The 24895-nt window shown below is 40.2% G+C and overlaps 4 protein-coding genes across 12 annotated transcripts in view; 3 read left to right on the forward strand and 1 right to left on the reverse strand.

The window, feature by feature from the left end:
* The window catches only part of LOC124210951 (circadian locomoter output cycles protein kaput), an 87665-nt gene extending 81003 nt beyond the window's left edge, over window positions 1-6662 (forward strand). For all 7 annotated transcript variants that reach the window (XM_046609443.2, XM_046609440.2, XM_046609438.2 and 4 more), the window contains 3 exons: window positions 197-240; window positions 344-487; window positions 558-6662. In XM_046609443.2, coding sequence (XP_046465399.1) covers window positions 197-240; window positions 344-487; window positions 558-650 — 281 coding nt within the window. In that variant the 3' untranslated portion in view covers window positions 651-6662. The remainder of the gene's footprint in view (window positions 1-196; window positions 241-343; window positions 488-557) is intronic.
* A 212-nt stretch (window positions 6663-6874) lies between these two features.
* On the forward strand, window positions 6875-9297 carry LOC124210957 (transmembrane protein 223). The gene is made up of 3 exons (XM_046609453.2): window positions 6875-7462; window positions 7542-7684; window positions 8099-9297. The coding sequence occupies exons 1-3, from the start codon at window positions 6946-6948 to the stop codon at window positions 8246-8248; spliced, it is 810 nt and encodes a 269-aa protein (XP_046465409.1). The 5' UTR covers window positions 6875-6945; the 3' UTR covers window positions 8249-9297.
* On the reverse strand, window positions 8538-14989 carry Aplip1 (JNK-interacting protein Aplip1). 2 transcript variants are annotated; one of them, XM_046609450.2, is made up of 8 exons: window positions 14854-14989; window positions 13419-13628; window positions 12992-13212; window positions 12012-12284; window positions 11735-11887; window positions 11390-11673; window positions 11052-11230; window positions 8538-10960 (listed from the first exon to the last, which is right to left on the reverse strand). In XM_046609450.2, exons 1-8 carry the CDS (start codon window positions 14934-14936, stop codon window positions 10888-10890), a joined length of 1476 nt encoding a protein of 491 aa, XP_046465406.1. In that variant the 5' UTR covers window positions 14937-14989; the 3' UTR covers window positions 8538-10887. The 2 variants fall into 2 exon arrangements, with proteins under 2 accessions (XP_046465406.1, XP_046465405.1); XM_046609449.2 differs by having other exon boundaries at window positions 12992-13233.
* Window positions 14990-17107: 2118 nt separating this feature from the next.
* Window positions 17108-24655, forward strand: Trhn (tryptophan hydroxylase). 2 transcript variants are annotated; one of them, XM_046609445.2, is made up of 12 exons: window positions 17108-17831; window positions 17913-18017; window positions 19695-19908; window positions 20340-20443; window positions 20741-20808; window positions 20889-20939; window positions 21605-21703; window positions 22007-22053; window positions 22381-22516; window positions 22622-22748; window positions 23155-23384; window positions 23456-24655. In XM_046609445.2, the coding sequence occupies exons 1-12, from the start codon at window positions 17733-17735 to the stop codon at window positions 23808-23810; spliced, it is 1635 nt and encodes a 544-aa protein (XP_046465401.1). In that variant the 5' UTR covers window positions 17108-17732; the 3' UTR covers window positions 23811-24655. The 2 variants fall into 2 exon arrangements, with proteins under 2 accessions (XP_046465401.1, XP_046465402.1); XM_046609446.1 differs by lacking the exons at window positions 17108-17831; window positions 17913-18017 and adding an exon at window positions 18262-18441.
* The last annotated feature ends 240 nt before the right edge of the window (window positions 24656-24895 follow it).

Raw genomic sequence — 24895 nt, forward strand, 5'->3', positions numbered from 1 at the left:
ATAATCTTTGCACGGTACTGTTTTCCATGGTTTATAAGGCCTATGAAAAAACGTGTACAGTTTTGTCGCAAAGACCCAACTGTAATAGTTGCCAAAGTGTGAAAATTTGATAATCAGAATATTTTAAGAGAAAAACACAAACGCCAACAGTCGTCATTCCTTACTTAGATTTTTTTCTTGAAATTTATTGTTTCAGAAACCATTGACGAGGCACACATTAACGAATTTACAGCCTGCAATGTGAGTATCGCACGTATCACATCACTTATCCAAGCGATTACACATCACATGTAATAAAAACCCATGAATAAATTGATTTCTTTTTCTTTGCGTTCTGTTACAGCAAGCTGTGAACGAAGAAATCCGAAAGACGCAGTTTCAACTGGAACAAAGCATAGCTCTCAGAGAATCCCAATTGAGCGTACTGAAGCGTGACTTGGATAACCCCGCACTACTGGCTCAAAGAAAAAACTTGAAACAAATAGAGGTAAGCAGACCACAAAATTATATAACTCTGAACAGTAATTTAACATTTTCGAAAAATTATTATGTTTCAGGCTGAGCATAACGAGACCAAACAAATGCTGATAACGCTTCAACAAGATCATTATAACTTGCAGGTCAATGTGCAGCAAAACATCGGAGTGTGAGAATGAATGAAGAAGAATGTTATTTTAATTAACGCTGCAGCAAAGTTTGCTCACATTTCTTTGGTAATCTGAAATGAACTCAGACACCTCCCCCCCCCCCCGCTCCCCTGCTACACATTTCCTATCCACCAATAATTTAAGCAACAAGTAATTCACGACTGCAGTGCGAAATTGCCATGACGCGTACGGAATGCAACTGGAAGATATACGCGTGTATAATAAAAAACCGATTATTTTTTTTTTTTTTCGAAGAACATTGAAAAATCTTCCGAGTGTCCCTCAAAAATGACCTCGGTAAAATATGAGCTCTTAATATTGATATTTAGAGGTGGCGATTCTCAATTTTCTATTTCCCATTTAAATAACATGGGAAAAAATTTTCTAAAAATTTAGAATTTTATTGCTCGAAAACGAATCAGTGTGAAGATATAAACAAAACATATTCTTGTAGGAAATTTTACGCTCTACAAAAAAGATCTGAATAAAGATTTGCGTAAGGTAAGTCGTTTCGGAGTTATCAGGCCTCAAACATCGAACCGTTTGAAATAATGATGTTGTTAATTTATAAATGCTACAAAACTGACTCATATCACTTAAATACACAATATTATTGATTTTAAAATTAATACGATAGACTTCCAATGAAATGTTAATTAATAAATTTCATTAATCAACGATATGAGTCAGTTTTGTAGCATTTCATAAATTAATAACATCATTATTTCAAACGGTTCGATGTTTGAGGCCTGATAACTCCGAAACGACTTACCTTGCGCAAATCTTTATTCAGACCTTTCTTGTAGAGCGTAAAATTTCCTACAAGAACATGTTTTGTTTATATCTTCACACTGATTCGTTTTCGAGCAATAAAATTCTAAATTTTTTAAAAAATTTTTCCCATGTCATTTAAATGGGAAATAGAAAATTGAGAATCGCCACCTCTAAATACCAATATTAAGAGCTCATATTTTACCGAGGTCATGTTTGAGGGACACTCGGAAGATTTTTCAATGTTCTTCGAAAAAAAAAAAAGTCGGTTTTTTGAAACACTCTAAGTATATATATGTATATACAGTGCAGTTTGATTTGAGAATAACATTTGTAGATAAAGAAACAAACAATCGTCTGCACCGGAAATTTGAGTATAAATATAGAATTGACCGATTATAGATGTAAAATATCAACGTAGGCATTGTAATTATTATAGGCCTATACATCTTCAATATGGTAGAGTTACTCTTATCATTGCCCGAAACGGTACAGAATTTTCTATCCTTTGCTTGTGAATGATTTTTGAGTTTCTAAGCTTCATAGCAATAATGAAAGCGTTCGCTCTTTCAGTTTTTGTCATCAAAGCGGAAAAAAAAAAATTAATTACCATCCGGATCGTTAACGGCGATTGATCGTGTCTCGTGAATTCTTACATCGAATAGTGGATATCTAGTAACAGCAAAATCAAACCCACGAGCGCATGTCGGATTGGAATGACAAAGCAACCGCATTGTTGCAAAGATATTATTAATATGCAGATAAAAAGATAGGTGCTTCGTGGTTACAATGGTACGTAAACGCATAAAATGAACTGATGGCAAATGGCATTCTTTTTTCGTAATCCTGAATTAAACCCCAATGGATGCATGAAAGTCGTTGGACATACTTGCGCTGTCAATCTACGTCCGTAATTCCACGATATACCCTGAATTTGTAAATACATTATATTTATACTTACTTGAAAAAATTTGGTACGAAAACTTAACCTCATAAAATATCCGGCTAACTCGGAAACAGGTACCTACAAACCGTTTTATAAGTCTGTCGTCTATTCAACAGTTTATCAAAGTGAACGATATATATCCCGCAATGGGGAATAATAAATAGTAATAACATGTGAATAAAGGGAAAAAAATCAAGGATTAATCTGTTATCGAAATAATGGATCGTTGCCATCGATTTTACTGGCTCACTATAAGACTGCAATGTTATAATATATTATTATTACTATTATTATTAATAATTTGATTATATTATTATTATCATTTTATTTTTATGACCATTATTTTATTTTTATTACAATTACCGTCATCCTTATCATCACTACTATCGGTATCATCATCTACATAATATGAGACGATTGTATAGTAATTCCCAGATAGCGCCAGTGTGTATAATTACATGCTCAGTCCTGACTGTGACTCCTGTTACATCGCAAACTCTGCGACTGATTGAATCAAAAAACCAAAAAAGTTTATTAAACAAAACAAAAATAAAACATAAAAAAAACATTCAGCATTAAGGGAAAAGAAAACTTACCATTTAAAACTCAAATAAATTAATCATAATTTTAAAAAAAAATCGAAATAAAATAGAAAAACGAGATCTGAGTGCGGTTGTACCTTTATTGTGCACTGACTGGTTATTATTTTTCTAAAAGCTATCTGGATGCCCATTTTGTGTGTGTGTGTGTGTGTGTGCGTGCGTGCGTGCGTGTGTGTATGTGTGTGTGTGTACACAAATAACAATACAATATTATAATTATGTTATAATTAGAAGTGTACCTAATTTAAAAACAAAAAATATTAGCGTGTAAGCATGGTGTACTAATAGCTACTTACATCTAACTTGTTATTTACTGTAAATCAACATTTTATCTATCTGCAATCATAATTACGTCTCAGTCGGCGTATTTTCGCGGAATCACCAAGTTATTTTTTTTCATCAATTTCTCATAAACTGTACAAGTACCTATGTCAATGAAATTAAGTTTTTGCTCAATTCGGTTTTCACAAAGTGTAAAAAATTTTGAAATTCCTGCAACATTTTCACAGACTTGTGTTGTATTATTGAAATACAATAATCAGATGAGTATTTACAGAATGTTTGTATCGTAATTTAAATTTGATATCCAGTTACTGTAAAAGTTACACAGTGCGGAACGTATTAGTTGAATCTGAGTACCTATTCACTGTTACATAAATATTATGTTCGCTATGTTAAATTGATGAACATAAATATTGAAGCTTGAGATTTCGTAAAATAATATCATTTCATTAACCTGTAAGTCTGAGTAGAAAAAAACTATGTAAATGCATTAATGTCGTACATGCAATAGAATAAGTTGTAAAATAGTATGATAATTATTATATTACAGCACCAAGTATGTATAATATATATATAATACTACAGCCCTCCCCAAAATGTAAAGTACAAAATACAAATCCAAACTGTCTGTGTTCAGTGTTCTCCCTCTAAACTTAACAATGTACAAAGGTGGTGAAAATCATGTGACAATTTTAAGCCCACGTACCCGTCTACTCAAATTTGATTTCATACATACCGATCACGCTCACACATAATATGCAGCATATATACAATATTAAGTCACAAAGATGAGGAAAAAAAAACAAAAAAAAAAAAACGCTGGCGTAATTGTATCAAAATCACGGTGTTACAATTGTACATAATTATATATCCTACAGTTCGATTACATTACCGAATTGAAAGAAAGGTCATGAGAATTTTGTGACCAATTCAATAACCACACACCACACACTTATGTCATTGAAAATCTGGAAATCGATTATTAACTTTAATACTTTTTTTTCTAATGTAAAATATCTGAAGCAGAGAAACGAAGAAAAAAACTTATAATTAATCCATATTTTGTTTCTATTTTCTAATATTTATTATGGTTAAATAAATGATGAAATATACATTATACAACACTGTAACCATCAAATGGCCGTATTTAATGCGTGATGTAAATTTTGATGATATACTACATGGATAGCTATATACTATACATATACCGGGTAACGTAACTGAAAATATACTGTATATGGATAAAACAACGCTCGACGAGTGAATGATTGATGTCGATAAAAGTACTGGAAAATTCTCACACAATTTTTCACCCAAGGCATATTAATCTGTGTAGCGATACAGGTATAATGCAGCTTTACAACAAATTTCTGGCATATTTACTTGCGAATCTTGGACATTGAGACAGTAAGAGATTTAGACGTGGATTATAACGTGACACAGACAGTCGGCACTCCAGCACTATAATGTAATACAACAAACTTGTATTCTAATTAATATTATCATTGTAAATACGTTATAGATTTTATACTTCGTTGGTTGCATTTGCGAGTCGTGTTTTTATTTTTCATTTTTTTTCATTTTTTTTTTTTTCCGAGTGCTGCGCCAAGACACCGCCTATTTATACATATGCCCTTCATGCAAATTTTTCAACCAATGCACACGAAACAAACCTACGCAGGTGCAGAGAAAAAAAATGGTCATATTGAAATTCCCAAGCAGTAAGTTTTGTACTCGAAATACCCGACAGATCGATAGAGCAGTATTTCAATATGGTGATGATATTCGCATTACCTATTTCACCGCTATTTTATATTCCTCATTGACTTTTGCAGTGACCTGCAAACAGTGCTTGAAATCATGCGATAAACAGAATACAAATACAACAATCATCGGTTTACTGATTTCACTGCGTAACAACACTGCACGATACAAAATTTAGACAGCTATCTGCTGTGAAGGAAGAAGCGAGTGATGAAATTGTTAAAATGTAAAAAATCTTTAAAATAATCCGCTGCTTACGATAAAAACATAGGTATATACCTGTATTATGTGATTAAAGCATCTCTGTTCGATGCAACAGCACATCTCCCTGAATGTAACAATGCCTCGTCTCTAGTACTAAGTGCAGAAATTTTGTAGACCGATGATGTGATTATTTTTAAATATTTTCAACTTATTGTCGAAAAAAACCGTACTTTGATATTAGCGAAGGGAAGCTGCTAGTAAAATTGATAATTATGATAAATATAATATGATAAACACCTGCGACGTTCACCGAGCGTGATCATGAATTCAGCGCAACTCCTCCGAAAACATTCAAGAATTACTGTTATTGTCTTGTTTTTACGGTCAACCGAATAATTTTGGAGATATATCAGTCATAAGAACGGTGACGGCTTTCAAAAGATTTTAAACGCAAGGTGTGTGCACACATGCAGATAATGCGCGAGGATGAGAATACCAAAAAATTTACTTAGAATGATTGAAAAAAGTGGGTAATTTTATTTTTAAAGATTAGTTTATTATATCGAAATTAGAGGGAATGATTTACTTGCTTGAATATTGTAATGTTTAAATTAACCTCAATATTATAAAGAACTTTTGAAATTCAATCTGTTCGATTATATTCTAATTCAATATGCTACTAAGCTCGCTTGTAAAATCTATCAATCGATTAATGACCGTCGATGATAATATATTATATATGGCTCGTAAATTATTATAGCAATGAGCTTCGTGTTTGCGGCGTTCGAATTCGAACGATTCTTGCACAATTATTCATAATTTTTCTCAGTTTAACAAATGCAGGGTTTCGGCATCGTATAACGTATTTGAACTGAAAAACGTTTCGTACAGATAGATTATGATTTAAATGGAAACGAGAAGTTACTAGACGAGATTACGATCAATCAAAGTCCGTTTTGACTTTTCCAAAGTCATCGCGAAAGTATAGATATTGAACCTTGGAATGTACCGAGAATGTTCTGGACATGTTATAATTGTTCATTCGAATCCACCGATACATTTCATTGTTGAGAGTCGGAATTACTGATTTTTTTTTTTGCTCGAGCTCGAATCAAAAACAAATATTAATGTACATAATATTGTGCCGGGATCGTTCATCTTGGATGGTTTACTAATAACGCTAAAAAAAAAAAAAAAATATTGTATAAATGATTACGAATTGATAATAATAACAATAACAATAATGATATAACGAGTAAAAAAAAAAAAAAAGAAATTTTGAAATTAATATTAGGGATCATTGTAAACGTATAATATAATATAGTTATTATATCAAGACTGAATAATATCGAGACTTTGTAGAGGTGGAACACTTTTGTAAATAATACTGCCTGAAAGAAATATGTACATGTAGGAAAATGATTAATTAAAAGGCCATAATACATCTACGATAGTCATAATTGCGATAATTCATCCGTTTCGTTCCACGTGCGTGCAGATCATAAATCGATTAAAAAATTGAGGAACCGACTCCGCGGCGGGAGGGGGAAAATAAGGTAAGAAATATTGAACTTTTCTCGTAATTCATAACAAGGCAGAAGCAAGCAGAAATAAATAGCCGTTATAGGTATATCGGGTATGTTCTATCGTTTGCGCATGCGCGGCAAGCCGACAGCGCATCGCCATATTGAAGTGAGTGTCGTTCGCGCGCACGTGAATCCTACGTAAGATGCTCGGATGTGCGATAGCCGATGGGATATTTTCGAAGCAGAGTTTATTGCTGCGGGGACAGAGCGTTGCGAGACAATGGACATGGCCTTGTGTGAAAGGTGGGTCGCAGGCAATTCGATGTAAATTAACGGTGCCGAGCCTTCGACTTCTCGGGACGTTTGCGCCGGGCTTCCGTTTTGCGTCGTTTTCTCGGTTTTCACGGTCAGGCGGCACGCCGGGCCCGTCGTTCAATCAGGCGCGGGAAGTTCAAACGAACAAACCATACGAAATACCCACGAATTTGTCAGCGGACGCGATACTGTACAAGAACGAGAATAGAAAACTGTTTAAGCTCCTCAACATTTTTGCTATTTCCCAATTAATATTTTGGACATATTTGGCCCACTTTATTTATACCATGCTGAAGGATGCCCCTGTAAGCAAATCCCAGGCCGATAATTTACCCTGGTGGAGGAGTATCAACTTTGGCGAAAAAAAGATTCGGACCATTCTCTCTGTATGCACATTTCTAATCGGTAATTAAATTATTACAACCGAATTTATTTCACAATTTTTCCTGTGTTCACCATCATCGATTTTATTTACTATTCACAGGGTACGCGATGTTCGCGTTTGCATGGATGCATACATTGAAGTCCGTTAAATATCTCGTCTTGCGCAAGGGTGGAAATAAGCTCACCTTCATTACGCACACTCCGTTTGGAGGGACCAGGACGAGGACGGTTCCCCTGGATAAGGTATATACATATATATATATATATATATATATATATGTGTGTGTGTGGGAGTTCCTGGAGCCGCGTTTTCCCTTGATAGCCTCGGCTATTCACGCACTTTACGCGAAGTAAATTACCATTACTTTATGAGCAGAAGATCGTATAATCGCCACGAGCAATTCAATAAAACTTCAATCTTTGCAGATTTGTGAAAATATTTTTTTGAGTTACCAAGTTTGTAATATTTCATGAAACGGAGCTTACTACAGCATATAAGCTATTCGGTAAAGCTTGACGTTGTGTAAAAGAAATAACGGACAATTTGTTTTGTTGACAAAAGACCGTGAAACTGTTTCACCATTATTCACAGGCTTGACAAATATTTTACATTTCCAAACACATCATTTTTAATTTTCGAATAATTCATTTATACAGGTATGTTGCAAGCTGAACAGAGCCGAAGCAAAAGTTCACCTCCCGATAAAAGTCAAAGGAGATATGATGCATTACATTCTTGACATCCGAGGGCGATTCACGAATCCGAAACTTTTCGACTTCACGGCCGGCCTGCAAAGACCGATATAGGATACGATGCTTTCAACTATTAGGGCTTGCCAAGTTTGAAAGATGTAACTTTGTCACTTACTTAATTGAAATTTAATATTAAAATAACGAAAAACAATTTGTACGATTTATAGTTACTTAAACTCGTCCCGATATTGTTTTTCAATAGTGATGTTGGAAATTTCCAATAAATCCACAAATATCGAGTCACTCGGGTAAGTAAGTATTTTCCGCTAATATTATGCAAAAACGCGAAGCTAAATCTAATTGTATTTCCAGCACCTGCAATCTGGATCAAAAACGAACCTCAGACTTGTTGAATAATTTTATTCCCTCATATGTATACTTTTATCTCTTACGTTATTAGATAATTATAGTATACGGTGACTGATACAATGATTATTACATTGCCACTCGAAACTGTTGTTTATACTAATTGTTGTATTAATGACAATGTATACGTTTGGGCACATTTTTTTTCTTCCAGATAACAAGCTAGTTAAATTTTATCATCCATTTATTATGTCATTTGTTCTACTTGTAATTTCAATCTTGTACAAGCCGGTAAAAGAACCATTTGATTTGTTCCATTCCCGTTTCCCTGCAATAAATCGCGTGACAATATCGATAATTATAAGTTAAACGCACTCACAAGAAAATGACACGCACCCAGGATGACCAATTTTATTGAAATTCGAACTGGTGAAATAAAACTGAATTTCATTTATAGACCCGCACTTTTTTCCTGACCAATGGACACTGGTTGCCGAAAAATCACGTATACCAAACTTACTTAGATGGCATCCCTTTTCGTCAGTCTAAAAATCTATACTGTTCTCCTTCATAAAGATATGCGTATAATTGCCCATTCCACCAATTATTAGTAAGTGATACGTGGAAGAAATTTCAACTTTCCTGTAACTTCGATATCTTAATGTTTGTACGAGCTGATATGCTAAAATTCTGCAAGTAGGTACCAGCCCGCTAGCTTTTACTCGTTATCAGAAATACGTTTATCAACCTTTCAATTTTGAACAAATTAATTTTTATGCTCGCATTCTTATTGTATCTTATCACGGGGAAAAAGTGTGGCCCAAGGGATTATCAATTGAGAAGAAACTAATTTTCCTGACCGTAAAATCTCTTTTACAATTAGAGTAAATCCTCTGGAACGCTCTTTTCCATAAATATTCGTTATTATTCTATCGTTATCAACTTTGATTTGAAATTTACCATGTTTATCTGAAAGTTTGCAGTTTATGCACGAGAATCCGAATATTTTTGTAAGTTGCTGAAAATGGGATCAGGACGAAGTTACAAATGATTTTATAAAGCGTAGGTAACATTTGTTGTTGTCGCATAAAGAAAGAACCCCGCAATAATCTTATGGTAATTCGGTTTTTGATTGAAATCGTCTGGATTTTTGATAAGTTGTAGATATTGGCAGTCTGAAAAAAAGTCTCCATGGGACGTCAACGGTGGTTTTTAGCGTCCAAACTATTCACAGCAGAGGGTCGTGCTCACGGAGATCTACAACGTATCCAGAATCCAGACGATTTCGCTAAAACCCAATTTCCCCAAGATTATTGCAGGGTATTTACTTTATTTCATTCTTGTATTCAGTTTGACAAAGATTGCTGTTGTAACATGTTTTTTCACAATATTCATTTCATGAAATGCAAGTCTTCTGTCGGAAGAAAGTAATTCATTTGGAATGTAGGTACTGTAACTAGTATTCACAGCTGTCAAAAAGCTAGTGAACGATTTTTTGTCATTAGATCAGATTAGATCCACATGATTTTTTTTGCAACTACCGCGCATTGTTCGGAAAAAAATACGGATCTAGCGAGATTTAATCTGATTTGACCGGTTCAAATTTCAAAGAAACCAGCCATCCCGGGTGCGTGTCCTCCCCTCATCAGTTCATTTCCAAATTGACGTTATTCACTGTCTTATACACGTTATACAGTATTAGTAATACAGTGGTTACTTTATCTTAATTGATAGAATGAAATCAGAGTCAGTGTTTTAAAAATTTTGCAGCTCATTGAAAAGACACAGAAAGGATCGGTATTTGAAGTATGTGTAACTCATCACTTGCGTACTTCACACGTCCGTGGTCATGTTAAGGCTTTTTTTCATTATTATAATTAATATCATCTCTGGTAAGAATTTGCAATTGATCGAAAGGCTCACCTTGCGAGTTCTCAACAGTCCATCAGTACACCAATTGTGAAAATCGAACGCCCAATCGTCACTGTATTATATCTATGTATAAATGCGCGAAGTTTAGTACATATTAAAAACAATTTTTCTCAAAGTTTTCAATCTCTTCGAATAATACATTTCGTCGTGCGAAAACGATATACCACGAAAAACTAATTTAATCGCTGAGGGTGTACAGCCGCTACAGAAAGAAAAATTAACGTTACCGTACGTATTTTCTTGTATCTAAGCGAACCGGCGCGAAATATTTCCTGCAAAGGCTGAACACGTCGCAGTTTTTTTACCATGCGAATAATGATTCTTTATTATCTTAATTGTTTATATTGGGCATTTGATTTAGACTTAGTATATATAAGGCTAAATCAGCTAAGGGGTGGTATTTACAAGGGAATGAGATCGTCAGCGTCAACAGCAACTTATATTTCAGCAATTCATTACTCTATGTAGATGTCTTCTATGGGGAAAGCAGTCTCGATGAATTTCGTGTAGAACCGGTGAAAGGCTCTCCTGCAACAGAAGACGCAAGACATCCACGTTCCTCGTTACGTAAGCAGAAACCATGCAACATACGCAATATATCAATATAGTTTTTATTTACCCAACTGCTTCGGCAACAGGTCGCGTCGACTCTTGGCCAATAAATACGTGACAGGCGAACCTCTGGAGCGTTGGGTGTTTCGTTATGAATCCGAGATAGCGATGATCCCGTGGATGAAAAGCGCAAAACGAGACGTTCTTCAGCGAGTAGAAGTAGTCGTGGCAAGGGCCTCGATTTTTCTGCAGGGACCACAGAAAAAAACGAGACATATTGTTCGTAAGAGTTCTAATTAGGACCGAAGGGCTACAGAGCTGTGGTTCTTCTTTCGTGAAACGAAAACTTCTCCGTCGAAGACGGTGGCTTTCGAAAATCGTTGAAAAATACTCCCCTGCCATTACCTGCGGTTTGCTCCGGTCGACCATCCGCAAACCCTGGTCAGACACTTCTAGAATGCAACTCTGAGACGCGGGCGATTCCTGACTCGGGGCACCTACGATTCTGCGAACGGCTTGGCAGACGACGCCCGTTCCTTTGTGAGCAAGAGTCTCCACCGATCCGAGGTATCCCAGTAGGTATCGTTCCCGTTTCACCTTCGGAGCCGAAGGATCGAAGTCGCTGTAGTCCATGTCCACCGCGTAAGCCGAAGGGAAGATACCTTGTCTGCCAGTCCTCAGGTTCACACCTGAAACGAGAAGAGGCTCACTCTGCTTATCGAAGACAATTCTGCCGCCGGAGTTTCATACCTTCGCACCAAAGATCGTCAGCCTCCTTCTGCACGTATATCGGGTCCCCGATCTCTAAGTCGATTTCGTCGTGATGTCGCGGCACAAACTTGTGCAGCCCGCGATGAGTCGCCTCCAGTAGTTCCAGCTGCGTGAAAGGAACTCCACCGCTACCTGGAGCGAGCAAATTTTCAATACGAATAAGGTATTGTTTTTACACCCACCGTAGATTTGGATACTAATCGAAGCTTTACTAATTCTGCTACTTATTTTCTGCTTTTTTTTTTTCTGCGTTCACCTGGCGTGCTGCTCGGCGAGACTGAGTTCGTATTCTGTACGGTGCTGCACGGAATTGGAGACACACTCTTGGGCCCGTTGTCTGGGGAATGAGCGGTGGAGTGGCCACTGTCCGTCGTCATTCTCTCGCTGTCCGGGGAACTATCCTCATGACGGAGACGCGGATGATACTTCCTCAGAACGAGATGCGGCCGTCCCGCCGTTGACGTTGCCGCCCCCAGCTCGTCGGCGAGCGACGGAGACGAGTGAAGAGACGAATGGCACATCGACACGGCTGTCAATTAGTTATATACGTTCATAACTCAAGGAAATTCTCCAGGTTCCACATTTACGAGCATGATATTTCTTTTCACTTCAAACTAACGATTTTCTTAATGTATACCGTTATGTTTTCACGATTCAATCAATTTTCAAGGAAACATAGTGCTTTTACGACTGTGAAACTCACCCCTGTTGTAGACACAAGAGTAATGCATGATGATTGGAATTGCAGAAGATTCTCTTTTCATAAACCGTGTCTTTGTAGCATTCGGTGAGTACGACTATTATTTTCCACCGAGTTTATTTCGAATATTCTAAGAAATAAAGGTAAGTAACGACTGAATTCTCCGAAGATCGAGACTAGAACTGATTCGTTACATACAGCAGTTTTCTTTTTGTTTCCTTTTGCTCTCTTTCTGGCGGTTATTTTCTGTACGCTTGTCTATTTTGCGGTTAATTATGTCAACCTCATACAGCAAAAGCCTCTATTTCCTTTCGTCACATATGATTTGTGATCAGAGGCTGCTAATGTTTCACGCAAATGGCGATCGACGGAGATCAAGTTACGACGACAACATCGGCATAATCTCCCGAGTCTCGTTACTTTTTCTTTGCTCGGGAGAACCGATGGAAATACAAATTTCAACAATACACCGTGAGCACGTTTACTCGTCGTCACGTGTCAACCGATGTGAATTACGTACAACTGGCAATGCTTACATTTTTTCGTCTTTGGAATCTCCGGAAGTCGTCTCCGCCTGCGTTCGCCGCTTGCGGTGCACCCGCTTCCGCTACGATTTGACGGCACGTGTTCCGGAGTGGGCCAGGAGCTGAGGCTCGAGCAGGAGTCACCTACGTCACTGATTACACTCTCCCTGCCGCAGCCTCCACCTTCCGATCTTCCTTGTCCTCCTCCAGCCCCGGAAACCGATCGCCTCCTACTGCTCAGTCCACCGAACAAGCTAATGTCACCCAACGCAGTGTCCTTGTCACTAGTCTACTCACATGCCATTGAAATCTTCTAACCTCCCATCGAGAGTCGATCTTATAAACAGACTCATAGCTACGCGGGTTCGGACTCGCCTGCCGTTCGTATGAGCGAGAACCCACGCAAAGATGAGATGCGAGGAAAGTGCACTTGCCATACCTAAAGTCGCTGTCAGCTACGATGGAACAGTGGTGGTCTAGCTCTTCGTCGTCGTCTCCTGAGCTCTGCTCGCTGTGGTTTCCGTGACGATGAATAAGCGCGACAACCTCGTCGTCCTCCGAGTCCACGGCTGCACCATTCTGACCGACGTCTCCGTCGCTGCCCTGCGAGGACGTCGGTGAATCGTCGACCATGACATCGTGGACCAGTCTGTCGCGAGATGAAAGACGAAACAAGTAACGCTCATTCATAAATTTCACTCTTCTACCTCACGTCATATGCTTAATACTAGATTCCAGATTAGTAAGCTCTCTCCTTCGATTCATCGGTCTTTGGTCCGAAAGTGCTTGTTGAAAGAGAAGCTGTCGAAGCGCGTACGTTTTCTTCCCTGAGATGCTATTGATTACCAAAAAAAATTCACCACGTCGACCCCAAAGTTTGAATACCGTACGGAAGGACATGTATGTACCAGACCTCGTCGAAGAATAGTTTATAAACGTTTGATCACATAGCCAGCCATTGATTTTTACTAGAGCGCACGAAACGTCTACACTTACTCCGTTTTTCCAATGCGCAGATGAAGTTTCTGACCACCATGCTCTTGTGGTAAACTGAAACCCTAAGTCTGGGAGCACATCGGATTTCAACGATATTTGTAATACGCTCCTAAAATATTTTTTATATACTAACGATCTTGGACGGCTCGTTTATGGTTCATATAATTCACCGACCATGAACATTCCGCTTCAATATCACGGCTGGTGATTTTACCTGCCCCCCCCCCTCTCCGGCATGACATGTCAATAGTTTTGGTTTCAATTACAGTGTTTCGGGTATCGATTGAAACTCCTGAAGTACATTGAAACCACATCTCTTGATTCACCCCCTCTACCTGGGTTGCGGAACATTAAAAAGACGTAATTGGATGAAATTTGAGTTGAAATAAGGCTGGCAGAATACAAGGAATATGAAATTTGACAGTTGCCATGAGAAATGTCTGAGAATCCATTTGTATACAATATGTATGCATACTCGTAAACTGCAGTTCACTAAGGCTCGGCAAACCACAAGTTGTACCAAATGGTCAGAAAGATTTTGTCGACCAGGATGATGTAGTTATATTTCTTCTATTAGAACAGTTTTCCCTGTCATTATTTACGCTGCATCGACGAATTTTTTACTCATGCTGTAAATTGCACCCCGTGTTTATTGACAACCGTCGATCGCCCCAACAAACCATTGATCGATGATGATTGTGACGTTATTTATAAATATCACCGTGCCCTATAGACCCATTAACGTTGACAAGGATAGTGAAAACGATGTCGCATGTCAGGGTGCTTCTTCATCAACGCGAGCGGCTTCGACGTGTCAAGTGTTTTCCTCCACAGTAAAATCCACCACGGATGGAAAGATAACTGATAAAATTACTCACGTGTAATTTGATATCGGTGCCTTGAGATGTTGAGGCAGTCTCTCAAAGTAATGCCGGAATTCTTCAAACTCTGAATCAGCCATTCTTGAAAGGTCGGTCCGTGGAGGCGGCCGACGGCGGAGGCGACCGGGCCGGACGAAGGCGGCGCACGCGTCGCAAACCTATTGATTCCTGGACGCAACGTGACGCGCGCACCCCTCGAGCGAGCCTCGAGATGAAAAACGAATATGGGAGCGCAGAGGGATGAACGAAATACGAAACTTCTACTCGTGTGATGCAGCGCGTAAACGCCGTCCCGTCACCAGTGAACCACTTGCATCAAATCCAAGCAAACAATTGCAAGAGTTCGGACACTGGTGGCATTGATTATACCTAGAGAAAATTTGGCTAAACCGCTGTTGTTAACGATCGTGAGAAGTACCTACAATACGGATACCGATGTTGACGCGTTGGACGATGACTACCTTGTACAACTAATGCGGTTTGACAAGGTCCTTCCCCTAATTCGGCCAATGAAGCACCTCGAAATTGAGTGGTCTCACCTTTCGTACGCTTTTTAATTTTCGGCTGGCTTCCGCCTTCGTTTCTTCAGCATACCTCCGTCCCATCATTCGTGCCGAGGAACGTCGTTGAAAGGATCCTAGTGTTTGCCAACACCGAATGCCCATCATCTTGCGCCTAACCATTTGCCTCCCACCGGCTTTGCAAACGCTAGTTCGAATCGAAGCTCTCTTTAAATAACCAGGAGACTCCTCTCCACTTTCGTTCCATGAATAAAACTCCCCGCTCTCAACGAGTACTATATTGCCTGAGAGAAACCTTGTACCGAATCGCGTACGACCTCCGTCTACCTGTTACAACGAGCCTGAAAAGACTTCACGCAATTTTCTTTATCGTATAAAAATTTATGCCGATTCATCATGCTTATCGAAGTACATGTAGTCATATCTCAGAGTTTCCAGCTACCGACATCGAGTGATAACCACAGGGCCGGTACAGGGCCACCCTTAACATAACACTCGACGAAGTGGGCAGAAGCAGTAAACCGATCTCCGATGCCGGCAGACGGTCCGAGCATCGCCATTCATCTGGACCCGGTCTTGCCGTTCGCTCAGCGAATGAGACGCTCCCCGATGGATGCGGGCCGTAAGTAATTGAAGCAAGGTGAAACAGACACTTCCAGAGATATACGCAGTGTAGCCTGCGACTATCGCCCACACCCCAGACCACGGGTGACCCAAAGTCTGGTACAGGCGTCTGTCACCTCAAATCCCACGATAATCAGGCCACTGGATGTCGCTTGCGAACTTCGTCTATGACGCTTGTGCCCTGCTGACCATTTTTAATCGGCATGTATTTACGTCACCGTTCCTTTCGATGCACCATATGGATGAAGTGCGTTCTAGCAGCAAGGTAGGTCTGTAAGATCGTTATTTTTCTATTGCAAAACCAAGCGAAACACCCGGTACAACTCGGCCACCTCGACTGCCTCTGGATAGTAGCTGATAGTGGTAAGTGATGGGCTGGCTGGATAATGTGCTGCATCTGCTTTGTGGAGAAGCGGTGAGAACCGATAGGACTCGCTAGGGTAGAGAAGTGGGTTCGGGCTTTTGTTAAGCATTGTCTCTCCTTTTCTCATTTGCTTTCCGTTCTCCTACTCTCGTTCCCCAGCATTTTCTCATACTAAACGCACATTCATCCAGAAGACCAATCTCGCAATTTTAGAGCACAGTGTCGTACCGTCTGATGCATTTTCTTTTTTTTTTTTTCTTTTCTCGACAAATTACGACGTACTCCCGTCGAATACATAAGTCAAGTCTACGTAACGTACGCAACATCGTGACAGCAGAAGGATACGTGGTATATTTCTTGCCGATCAGACGATAATCGTTCCGTCGTCTACATTATTCGTCCGTGGACATATTATGTGCAATGATTAATTGTTCGTCTGGTTCGATCCGGACTGCTGCTCTGGAGTTACGAAAGTTCACGTTTTCACGGACAAAAGAGTGAGTGTGTAACGGTCCGTGTCTGCGAAATTAAATACTATCTTGCAGCGTTATGATACTGCTCGGTTTATAAGCGATGCCAGATGTGCATCAACAATGGTCCCGTACACGACGAATCCAATTAGTAACTCATTTGTAAACCAATTGACGTAACTTGGTCGTGCATTTTATGAAGACGTCTTCTGCAGCAAACGAACAGATAATCTGTCTGAACTCGGTTAAATTTAACAGATTTTCTAGTACCTGTGTTCGACATTAATTAAAGCTGCTCGATAATACAAACTCGACATACTGCTAATTTTTAACAATCGATTATTTCTCCAACAATCAAAGTTACACTTCTCATTGTTTCAACTGTTTCCGTAATTCGTCGTAAATATTCTCAAGAGGTAAGGATAGAGGTCAGAATTCAAGGACGTCAGAGATTATACAGGGTCTCGCCGCAAGTTTGCCGGAAGGACCGAGAAAGAGGGAGGATAGCGTCCTCAGGAGCAAGAACAAACCACCCCCATAATCCCCGTACTCCTATAGAAAACCGTCTCTGCCAATAGGTGCCCGTCATCCCCTTGCTCAGGGACCAATCGGGAGCCGATGTTGGACGAAGACAGGGAGCGAGGACGCCACGGCGGAGGGGTGAAAAGCTTAAGAAGACCGGAATCGGCTGCAGGGTGAACACTGTCGGTCCTTCCGCAAGAGAGATAGAAGCATCATCCAAGAGTGAGGTTGAACCTGCGTTGCGTTCTTTACCGAGACGTGTTTATCCAAATAAAATCGAAGATCTCCGATTAAGAACACGTGAAATTTTTCTTTCCTGAGCCTTGCGGCGGCTGCGGATTTCAAATAAAATCCCTACGTAAATACGCAACAGTTATGAGCGGTTCTGGAAAAGGTCTTCTGGGCATGTGGCTCTACAGAAGAGGCCAAGAGTGGGCCATCAAAGAGGGAAGCCCGATGCACAAGGTTCCAGACGTGAGTACATGAAATCGGTGACGAAGGCGACCGTTGATCCTCAGAAATGAACGATCTTCTGATCCGATTATACGTGTCCAGGTCCCGATGACTGAGCGGGACGCAAGTGAGGAGAATAAAAATTCGGTAATCTTCTCACTGAAGAATCAAGTTGGAGGCTTAGCTCGAGCGTTGCAAGTTTTCCAGGTAAGCTGCTTGCCCGCTGATCGAATCAAGTACGTATACCGCAGCCGAACAATTAAGGATCCTAGATTCTTTCTTCTTGAACACGTCGAATCTCGGCAGCGAAACCAACTTTATTCGATTGGAGGATAGGCAAGTGGAGACGGAGGAGAAGCAGGAGTAGAGTGATTCCATATGATAATTTCCCCCTCTGGGAACCAGTCCCACCTTTTAAAGAAACGATAGGTGACCGGTAGGAGCGCGGGAAAATCGTTGCGTCGGAACAGTTCTTCGGATTGCGTGAAACGACACTCACGCTCACTGCTCGTGACATAACGGTCCAGTCTTGAGCAACATTTCAAGTTACTCACTCGACGACACGTGTCTTGCTGCACGGAAATAACAACAAGATCATGTGCAATAAAGGCGTCCTTGTGCATCGGAGACGGTAACATACACTAGTTTCTTTATTCTACTCACGGTATTAGGCTAATTTCCGACGCTTTGTAGCATGGGAAGTGAAAATGGAATGCTATCAAGTATCGCGTGTAAAGTCGACGAAAACCAAATTCACCGGTGTTTCACTTTTCACCCCATTAATTAACCAAAAGTCTGAGTGCAGAGTCGAGAGATATTACTTGCGCAAATGTCATAGTGGGACGTGGTTAACTGGTTTCTGTCATAGATTTCTATCAGTCGAGTATTATTTCTCTATTCGATTTGGCACATTTAACATTACCCTACGTTTGGAACACCGTTAACAGCGGGGCCGTAACGAGTTGTGATAAAAATTCTATTTTTACATCGGAAATCTCGTAATTCAACATACGCGTGTACATTCTAGTGAATATACGCGTTCAACTCCGTTCGGCATTGCAGAAATTAAGATACACGCTGCGAGCATGATATCTCGGAACAACATCTTTTAAACTGAGGTGAAATTCAGATAAAACATGCGAGCCGGATGCACAATTTCGAGATTACGAACCAAAAGCTTTTTTTTCATGAATTCGTTCTTGCGCTAATCCGACTCGGGCTAAAAGTAATAATAATTTCAATGAAAATCCTTGAGAGTACGTCAATATTAAGAAATGAAGTGTTAACGGACTTTTATAACATTAGGTACGAGCCATTTTTTTTTTTTTTTTATATCCAAATTAGTCTTGATGCTTGTACTTATAAGTGCAGCCTTTGATATAACTATTGCATATTTGTCGCTGCTTCGGTATTGGGACAAGAACTCGTGACTCCGCAAATTCCATTGACTACTTTCATTAAACGAGTAACGAAAGACCTTAGCCAAAAAAAAAAAAGAAGGAAAAAAGAACATCTATCCCTATGTTGATGTTCGGTGAATAAAATGAACGCATGCCGCCCTTGACCGCCTAGAAATAACGTGTCCGTCAGTCCGGAGGTTTCGAGCCGTTCTCCTTGAAAACCCGAGTAGAACAAGACAGCAAATGGTTTCTACACTCGATGCTCAACGCACAGCGCATTTTATTCCTAGGTTAACGTGCGGCATGCGTGAAATATCTGTATCGCGCGATCGCGGACTGAGGTTGTTCGTTTGTCAGAAAGAACCGCCAAACCGGGTATTACGAAATGGTACCGTTTTGCGCAAGGCTCCAATTAAAACAGACCGGCCGGGCCGTTAGATCGTAGATTGGATTCCGTTTGAAATTCACATTCACTTCTGTTCAGGACCTAGGCGTCAACGTTGTCCACATTGAGTCCCGTCGATCGGCGCAACGCGGTCCCGAGTACGAAATTCTGGTCGACGTCGAGTGCGACGGAAAAAGGATGGAGCAGCTCATGAGGATGTTGAGTCGGGAGGTGGCCGCGATAAATCTGGCCCAATACGAACAAACAGGAAATATTCCTCAGCCGCCAACCTTGTCGGCTGCCCCGAGCTTCGGTCAGTCGATTCTCATGGCGTCGATGTAACCTTCCCTGTCTCACTTTTCGTGTTAGAATTTGATAATTGATCGCGTATTGATCCCCATATTTGGCATTGATTCACGACTCTGATTACTACTTTCATTTTCCCTTCGGGAGTTGCGTCCATACGTCTTTTCGGGAGTTATATATATATATATATATAACCTATTATATATATTCACCATATATACATAACAGAAGTTCCCTTGAAAAATAAACTTCGTCACGAGACGCGTAACAGTTGCACCAATTTTATTTCTGTATAGTGAAACAACGGTTTCTCAAGATATTAAAAATGATCAATATTCAAGGCATGAAATTAACTGCGGTTCCGGTAATGCGCGGATCGGAATCGGTTTTTCCCCGCTTCGATAATTAATTTTTCATGCGAATTTGAGGTCCTTTCAGATTTCAGTGAGGTCGACATGCCGTGGTTTCCGCGCAAGATCGCTGACCTTGATCAAGCTCAAAAGGTGCTGATGTACGGCTCCGATTTGGATGCTGATCACCCAGTGAGTTCATCTGCTTACATACAGAAACTATTTTCGTCTATCCATGCTATTTGTACAACGTTGAGTTCGCCCATTTGCGGAATGGGGTTAGATCGAATGAGTTACAGTACCCACTCGGTCTCAAATTACGCAACAGAAATATTTCTCCGTTCCTGAACCATTTAGGAGATTCTCTTCCGTAACTGCAAGTGCTTTTTGTAAATTTGACAAAAAGAAAGAGCCTGCGTAACAAGAAATATTTGTGACTCTAAATCGCTTCATGCACTCAATTAATATAATCACGGTCCCCCGTCCTAGGGATTCAAAGATCCAGTATACCGAAGGCGCCGGGAAACATTCGCTGAAATCGCCAATAGTTACAAACAGTAAGTGGTGACGGAGTTGAAACTTTTTTATAATCTGCATTCCAAATTTCCTCTCTTAACCGCTTTGTCTGTTCTCCAAGTGGACAGCCGATCCCGAAGGTGCAATACACTGCAGAAGAAATCAAGACTTGGTGAGTGTGAAATTCTTGGTTTGCATGTGGGTGAAGAAATTGGGCTAAAAAGGGATTGTGAAAGAACGTGATCTTTGCGAGGAAGCCGAACCGTAAAAAGTTCGCAAACTTGGCAGTATCGTAAAACTCGCCGAGTTTTCACCCGTTTACGTGCTTCTTCCGCGACGAGACCAATCAAATCTTTTTCTACGTTCTTCGACTTTGTCCGGGCACCGCGGAAATTACATCTCTTCAATTCACGACTAGTTTCATTGTATCTATGGTAACTGCACAAGCCGTTTGTTCGACGAGCACAGAGGCCGAAGGGTATATCGAGGTAGGTATAACACTACGGATGGGAGATTCAAGTTCTCACTGAATGCTTCCTTAATTGCCCTGATTTCATCCGCGCGTTCAATCAAGAAACGCGAGGGAAAATACGGGAGTTTGCTCGAAGGGTTGCAGATCCGTAAAAGCGTTTTTCTTGTAAGGACGTTCACACTTGATTCTCGTCTTGATTAAATCAGCCGACGACTCGTATTTCGTTATTCGGTTATATTCCGACTTTCTATCATTGTAGCTTTTGGCAGATATCTTCTCGCCTGGACCGCTCCGTGGCTATTGGATCACAATATTGTCTTTATGATACATGTTTATTTGATAATTCGTAAACTGTGAATTTTCAGGGGCACGGTATTTTGCGAGCTGCACCAACTTTACTTGAAACATGCCTGCAAGGAGTATCTAGAAAACTGGCCGAAGCTCGTCAAGTATTGTGGTTACAGGTAAGATCAAACATTTTTATTCTTTTCTTTCCTGCACATACTTCGAATTGATTGTACGGAAAGGTTGTTCAAGGAGGAAATACACAGTAGCACATAGTTGAAGCCTGTGACCACCTTGAGACGCTCGTTTCATGTTCAATCCTTGACAGCTGAAAATTTCGTTTTTTTCAAATTGGCTGGGAAATTCACCTTACGCTATATTCTGAAACAAATTAGTCACTGCTTTTCATATTTAATTAAGTAGCTTCACGATCAAACCCCTGTGAGTGATGTATTTTGAATGATTTCTTTACCATCTCTCAGAGAGGACAACATACCGCAGCTCCAGGATATCAACGTCTTCCTGAAACGTGAGTTGTGTTCGCCTAGGAACCCGATTTATTATAGCGATTACCTATCGGTCATTGGGTCAAAGGTCAACAAAGGATCTTGAATAAGTTTTGAAAGAGATTTGTCATAAAATGATAACAGAGCTTTTTCGTAGAGCGTTCGATACCCTAGATAAATACGTTCCGGTCTTAGCAGTATACTAATGCGTTGTCGAGTTATAAAATTCAAAAGTTTAATAAAAAAGAATTTCGAATATATTTTCGACGTGTATTTAAAAAACAAAAATTGTCGATTTTTTCGATACAATCTACTATTTATACTACGTGGCTATTTTACGTTATTTTCAGGAATGACTGGGTTTCAACTACGCCCAGTTGCGGGATATCTTTCGCCGAGAGATTTTTTGGCTGGTTTAGCATTCCGAGTCTTTCATTGCACTCAGTACATCAGGCACTCTTCGGACCCTTTTTACACCCCAGAACCGTAAGAACTCTCCGTTTTTCGTCTCTGTTCCAATCAAGAAAATGTCCTGGTTACGAACCTTACCAATTAATCCGACTTCTTTTTCCTCTCATTTTTGTATCGTAGGGATTGCTGCCACGAACTTTTAGGACACATGCCACTCCTCGCTAATCCAAGCTTCGCCCAATTTTCCCAGGAACTCGGCCTGGCGTCACTTGGAGCTGCCGACGAGGACATCGACAAGCTAGCAACCGTGAGCAGTTTGATTCAATTTTCAGTGAACCACAGGATAACGATAATAACACTATGCACAGTAGCACATAGTAGAAGTCTATGATAGCCTTGAACCGCTCGTTTGATGCCTGCAAAACTTGAGGCGTGGGTCTTGTGTCCGTAAAACAATAGATCGGATTCTTCGTTGTAGAATTAATTACGACTCGCGTAACTGTCAACACGGAGAGCAATCGATTCACCAAGATAAATGGCGCACCGACTTTGCAATATGCGGCATCGTTGATCGATGCTCTGTTCCATTAAGTCAGTTCATCTTTGTATAGTGTTTTTTTTTTTTTCTCTTGTATCCGTCAAGTTGCGGCGGCGGTGTGCACAATACAGTACGTGCCGAAAACGAATAGAAAGTGTCACGTTTTGATTCGCAGCTCTACTTCTTCACGGTCGAGTTCGGCTTGTGTAAACAGGACGGCACTCTCCGGGTTTACGGTGCGGGGCTTCTGTCCTCCGTAGCGGAGCTGAGGCACGCCGTTAGCACCCCCGAAAAAACCTTCAGATTCGAGCCGGACGTTACCTGCAAGCAGGAATGCATCATAACGGCCTTTCAGAACGCCTATTACTACACGGAGAGCATCGAGGAAGCGAAGGAAAAGATGAGGTATGACGCCGCGGGTAACCCGAGCGAGGAACCTAGCTGTGAGAAAGACAAGTTTTATTCCCGTTTTTCAGAGCCTTCGCTAATCAGATCCAACGCCCGTTCGGCCTACGTTACAACCCCTACACTCAGTCCGTCGAGGTTTTGACGGATGCGCAGAAGATCACGGCTCTCGTCAGCGAACTGCGCGGCGACCTCTGCATAGTCTCGAATGCTTTGCGCAAGATTCACGAACAAGACGAGACGGTCGACGTCGAGAGGATCACCAGTCTTCTCACCCAGGGGATCGACGTTCCCCAAGAATCATCCGATAGCGATGAGGACGACAGGAGCCCCAACGTCGACGAGCCTCGAGGAGGCCGGGATGATCAGAATGAAACCGACGCCGAGTTTCATCCGCATCTGAACCTTGCTTCGCGGCAGCGCTAAGCGACCTTTCCATACTCACTGCAGCCCGTTGACAATTTTATTCGTGTCTGATTGATGTATTATTTATTTCGCATGTCAGCGCTTTGAGCTAATTCTATAATGCATAAATATATTGCGTATAATTGTAAGTTATGATAGTATCTGGAGTTTTTCGTCGATTTTCGAAACACGACCGGGCAGATTGTCAAAGTTAGAGTGCAAGAATCGTACGTTCCTCAAGATCGAATCGATGTCCGATCATTGATGAAAAATTCCATATGTTATAACAGCGTAGAAAAAAATGGCACCACTGCATACAAACGAATCTCTATGTCTGATGATAAATAAATCAGACGTGTGTTATTACATGTATATCGAACAATATCGTTGTATCCATGAATCAGGCGTTAATAGAGTCGCGATGTAGTAAACTATTTAGTAATAAATACAATGGGTTTCAGTGTGGAAATAATTTTCATTTCGTTATTTCTATTCGTTGTACGCTCAAAAATGTCGGAAAAATGTATATTCTGTTATTTTCGTACCGAGCATCAAGGGGTCATCGATTAAAAACAAAATTAGATCTTTTAGACCATTACAAGAATGAAGAGTTATTAATGTGTCAATTTTTCTTCCTCCAATCGAATATTACGTAGTGCAACTCGTGCGACGATGAGACGGTATTTTTGAATCATTGAAAATGGATATTCATCTAGCAACGAGTGAGTTAAGAATTATAGGCACCGATAGTCACTTTGTGTGTAAGAATTAAGAATGAAATCAGTTTACTCTACATAATATGCAAAGTTTACGAAATATGTGTTGTGTGCTTTCCAATAAATACTGTCAGTTCGACTTGCAACCAACTTCATGTAAGTTAAGTTCGTTTATTATTTTCTTTATTTCCTTTATTTCTTCATATATTATAACATCTATTTTCATCATCCACCAGTTTTCGGAAAATAAACAGCAAAAATAATCATCCGATCGGACAGTATACATTTATCTAACCATTTTTCTTTCGACAAATGATTTACTGTTAGACAACTCCGTTGTTGCCTTCAACAATTCGCAGCGGCATTGCCGCGCGTCAAATTCAAATTTTG

This window comes from Neodiprion pinetum, chromosome 2 (assembly GCF_021155775.2).
Source record: "Neodiprion pinetum isolate iyNeoPine1 chromosome 2, iyNeoPine1.2, whole genome shotgun sequence".
Lineage (NCBI taxonomy): Eukaryota > Metazoa > Arthropoda > Insecta > Hymenoptera > Diprionidae > Neodiprion > Neodiprion pinetum.

Coding starts and splice junctions, on each gene's coding strand:
- LOC124210957 (XM_046609453.2), top strand. CDS start 6,946: ATGCTCGGATGTGCGATAGCCGATGGGATATTTTCGAAGCAGAGTTTA. Junction 7,463..7,541: donor TGTATGCACATTTCTAATCG/GTAATTAAATTA, acceptor TACTATTCACAG/GGTACGCGATGTTCGCGTTT. Junction 7,685..8,098: donor GGACGGTTCCCCTGGATAAG/GTATATACATAT, acceptor TCATTTATACAG/GTATGTTGCAAGCTGAACAG.
- Aplip1 (XM_046609449.2), bottom strand. CDS start 14,936: ATGGCTGATTCAGAGTTTGAAGAATTCCGGCATTACTTTGAGAGACTG. Junction 13,629..14,853: donor GCACCGATATCAAATTACAC/GTGAGTAATTTT, acceptor ATCTCGCGACAG/ACTGGTCCACGATGTCATGG. Junction 11,888..12,011: donor CTCGCCGAGCAGCACGCCAG/GTGAACGCAGAA, acceptor TGCTCGCTCCAG/GTAGCGGTGGAGTTCCTTTC.
- Trhn (XM_046609445.2), top strand. CDS start 17,733: ATGAGCGGTTCTGGAAAAGGTCTTCTGGGCATGTGGCTCTACAGAAGA. Junction 20,809..20,888: donor ATCGCCAATAGTTACAAACA/GTAAGTGGTGAC, acceptor CTGTTCTCCAAG/TGGACAGCCGATCCCGAAGG. Junction 21,704..22,006: donor GTCAAGTATTGTGGTTACAG/GTAAGATCAAAC, acceptor ACCATCTCTCAG/AGAGGACAACATACCGCAGC.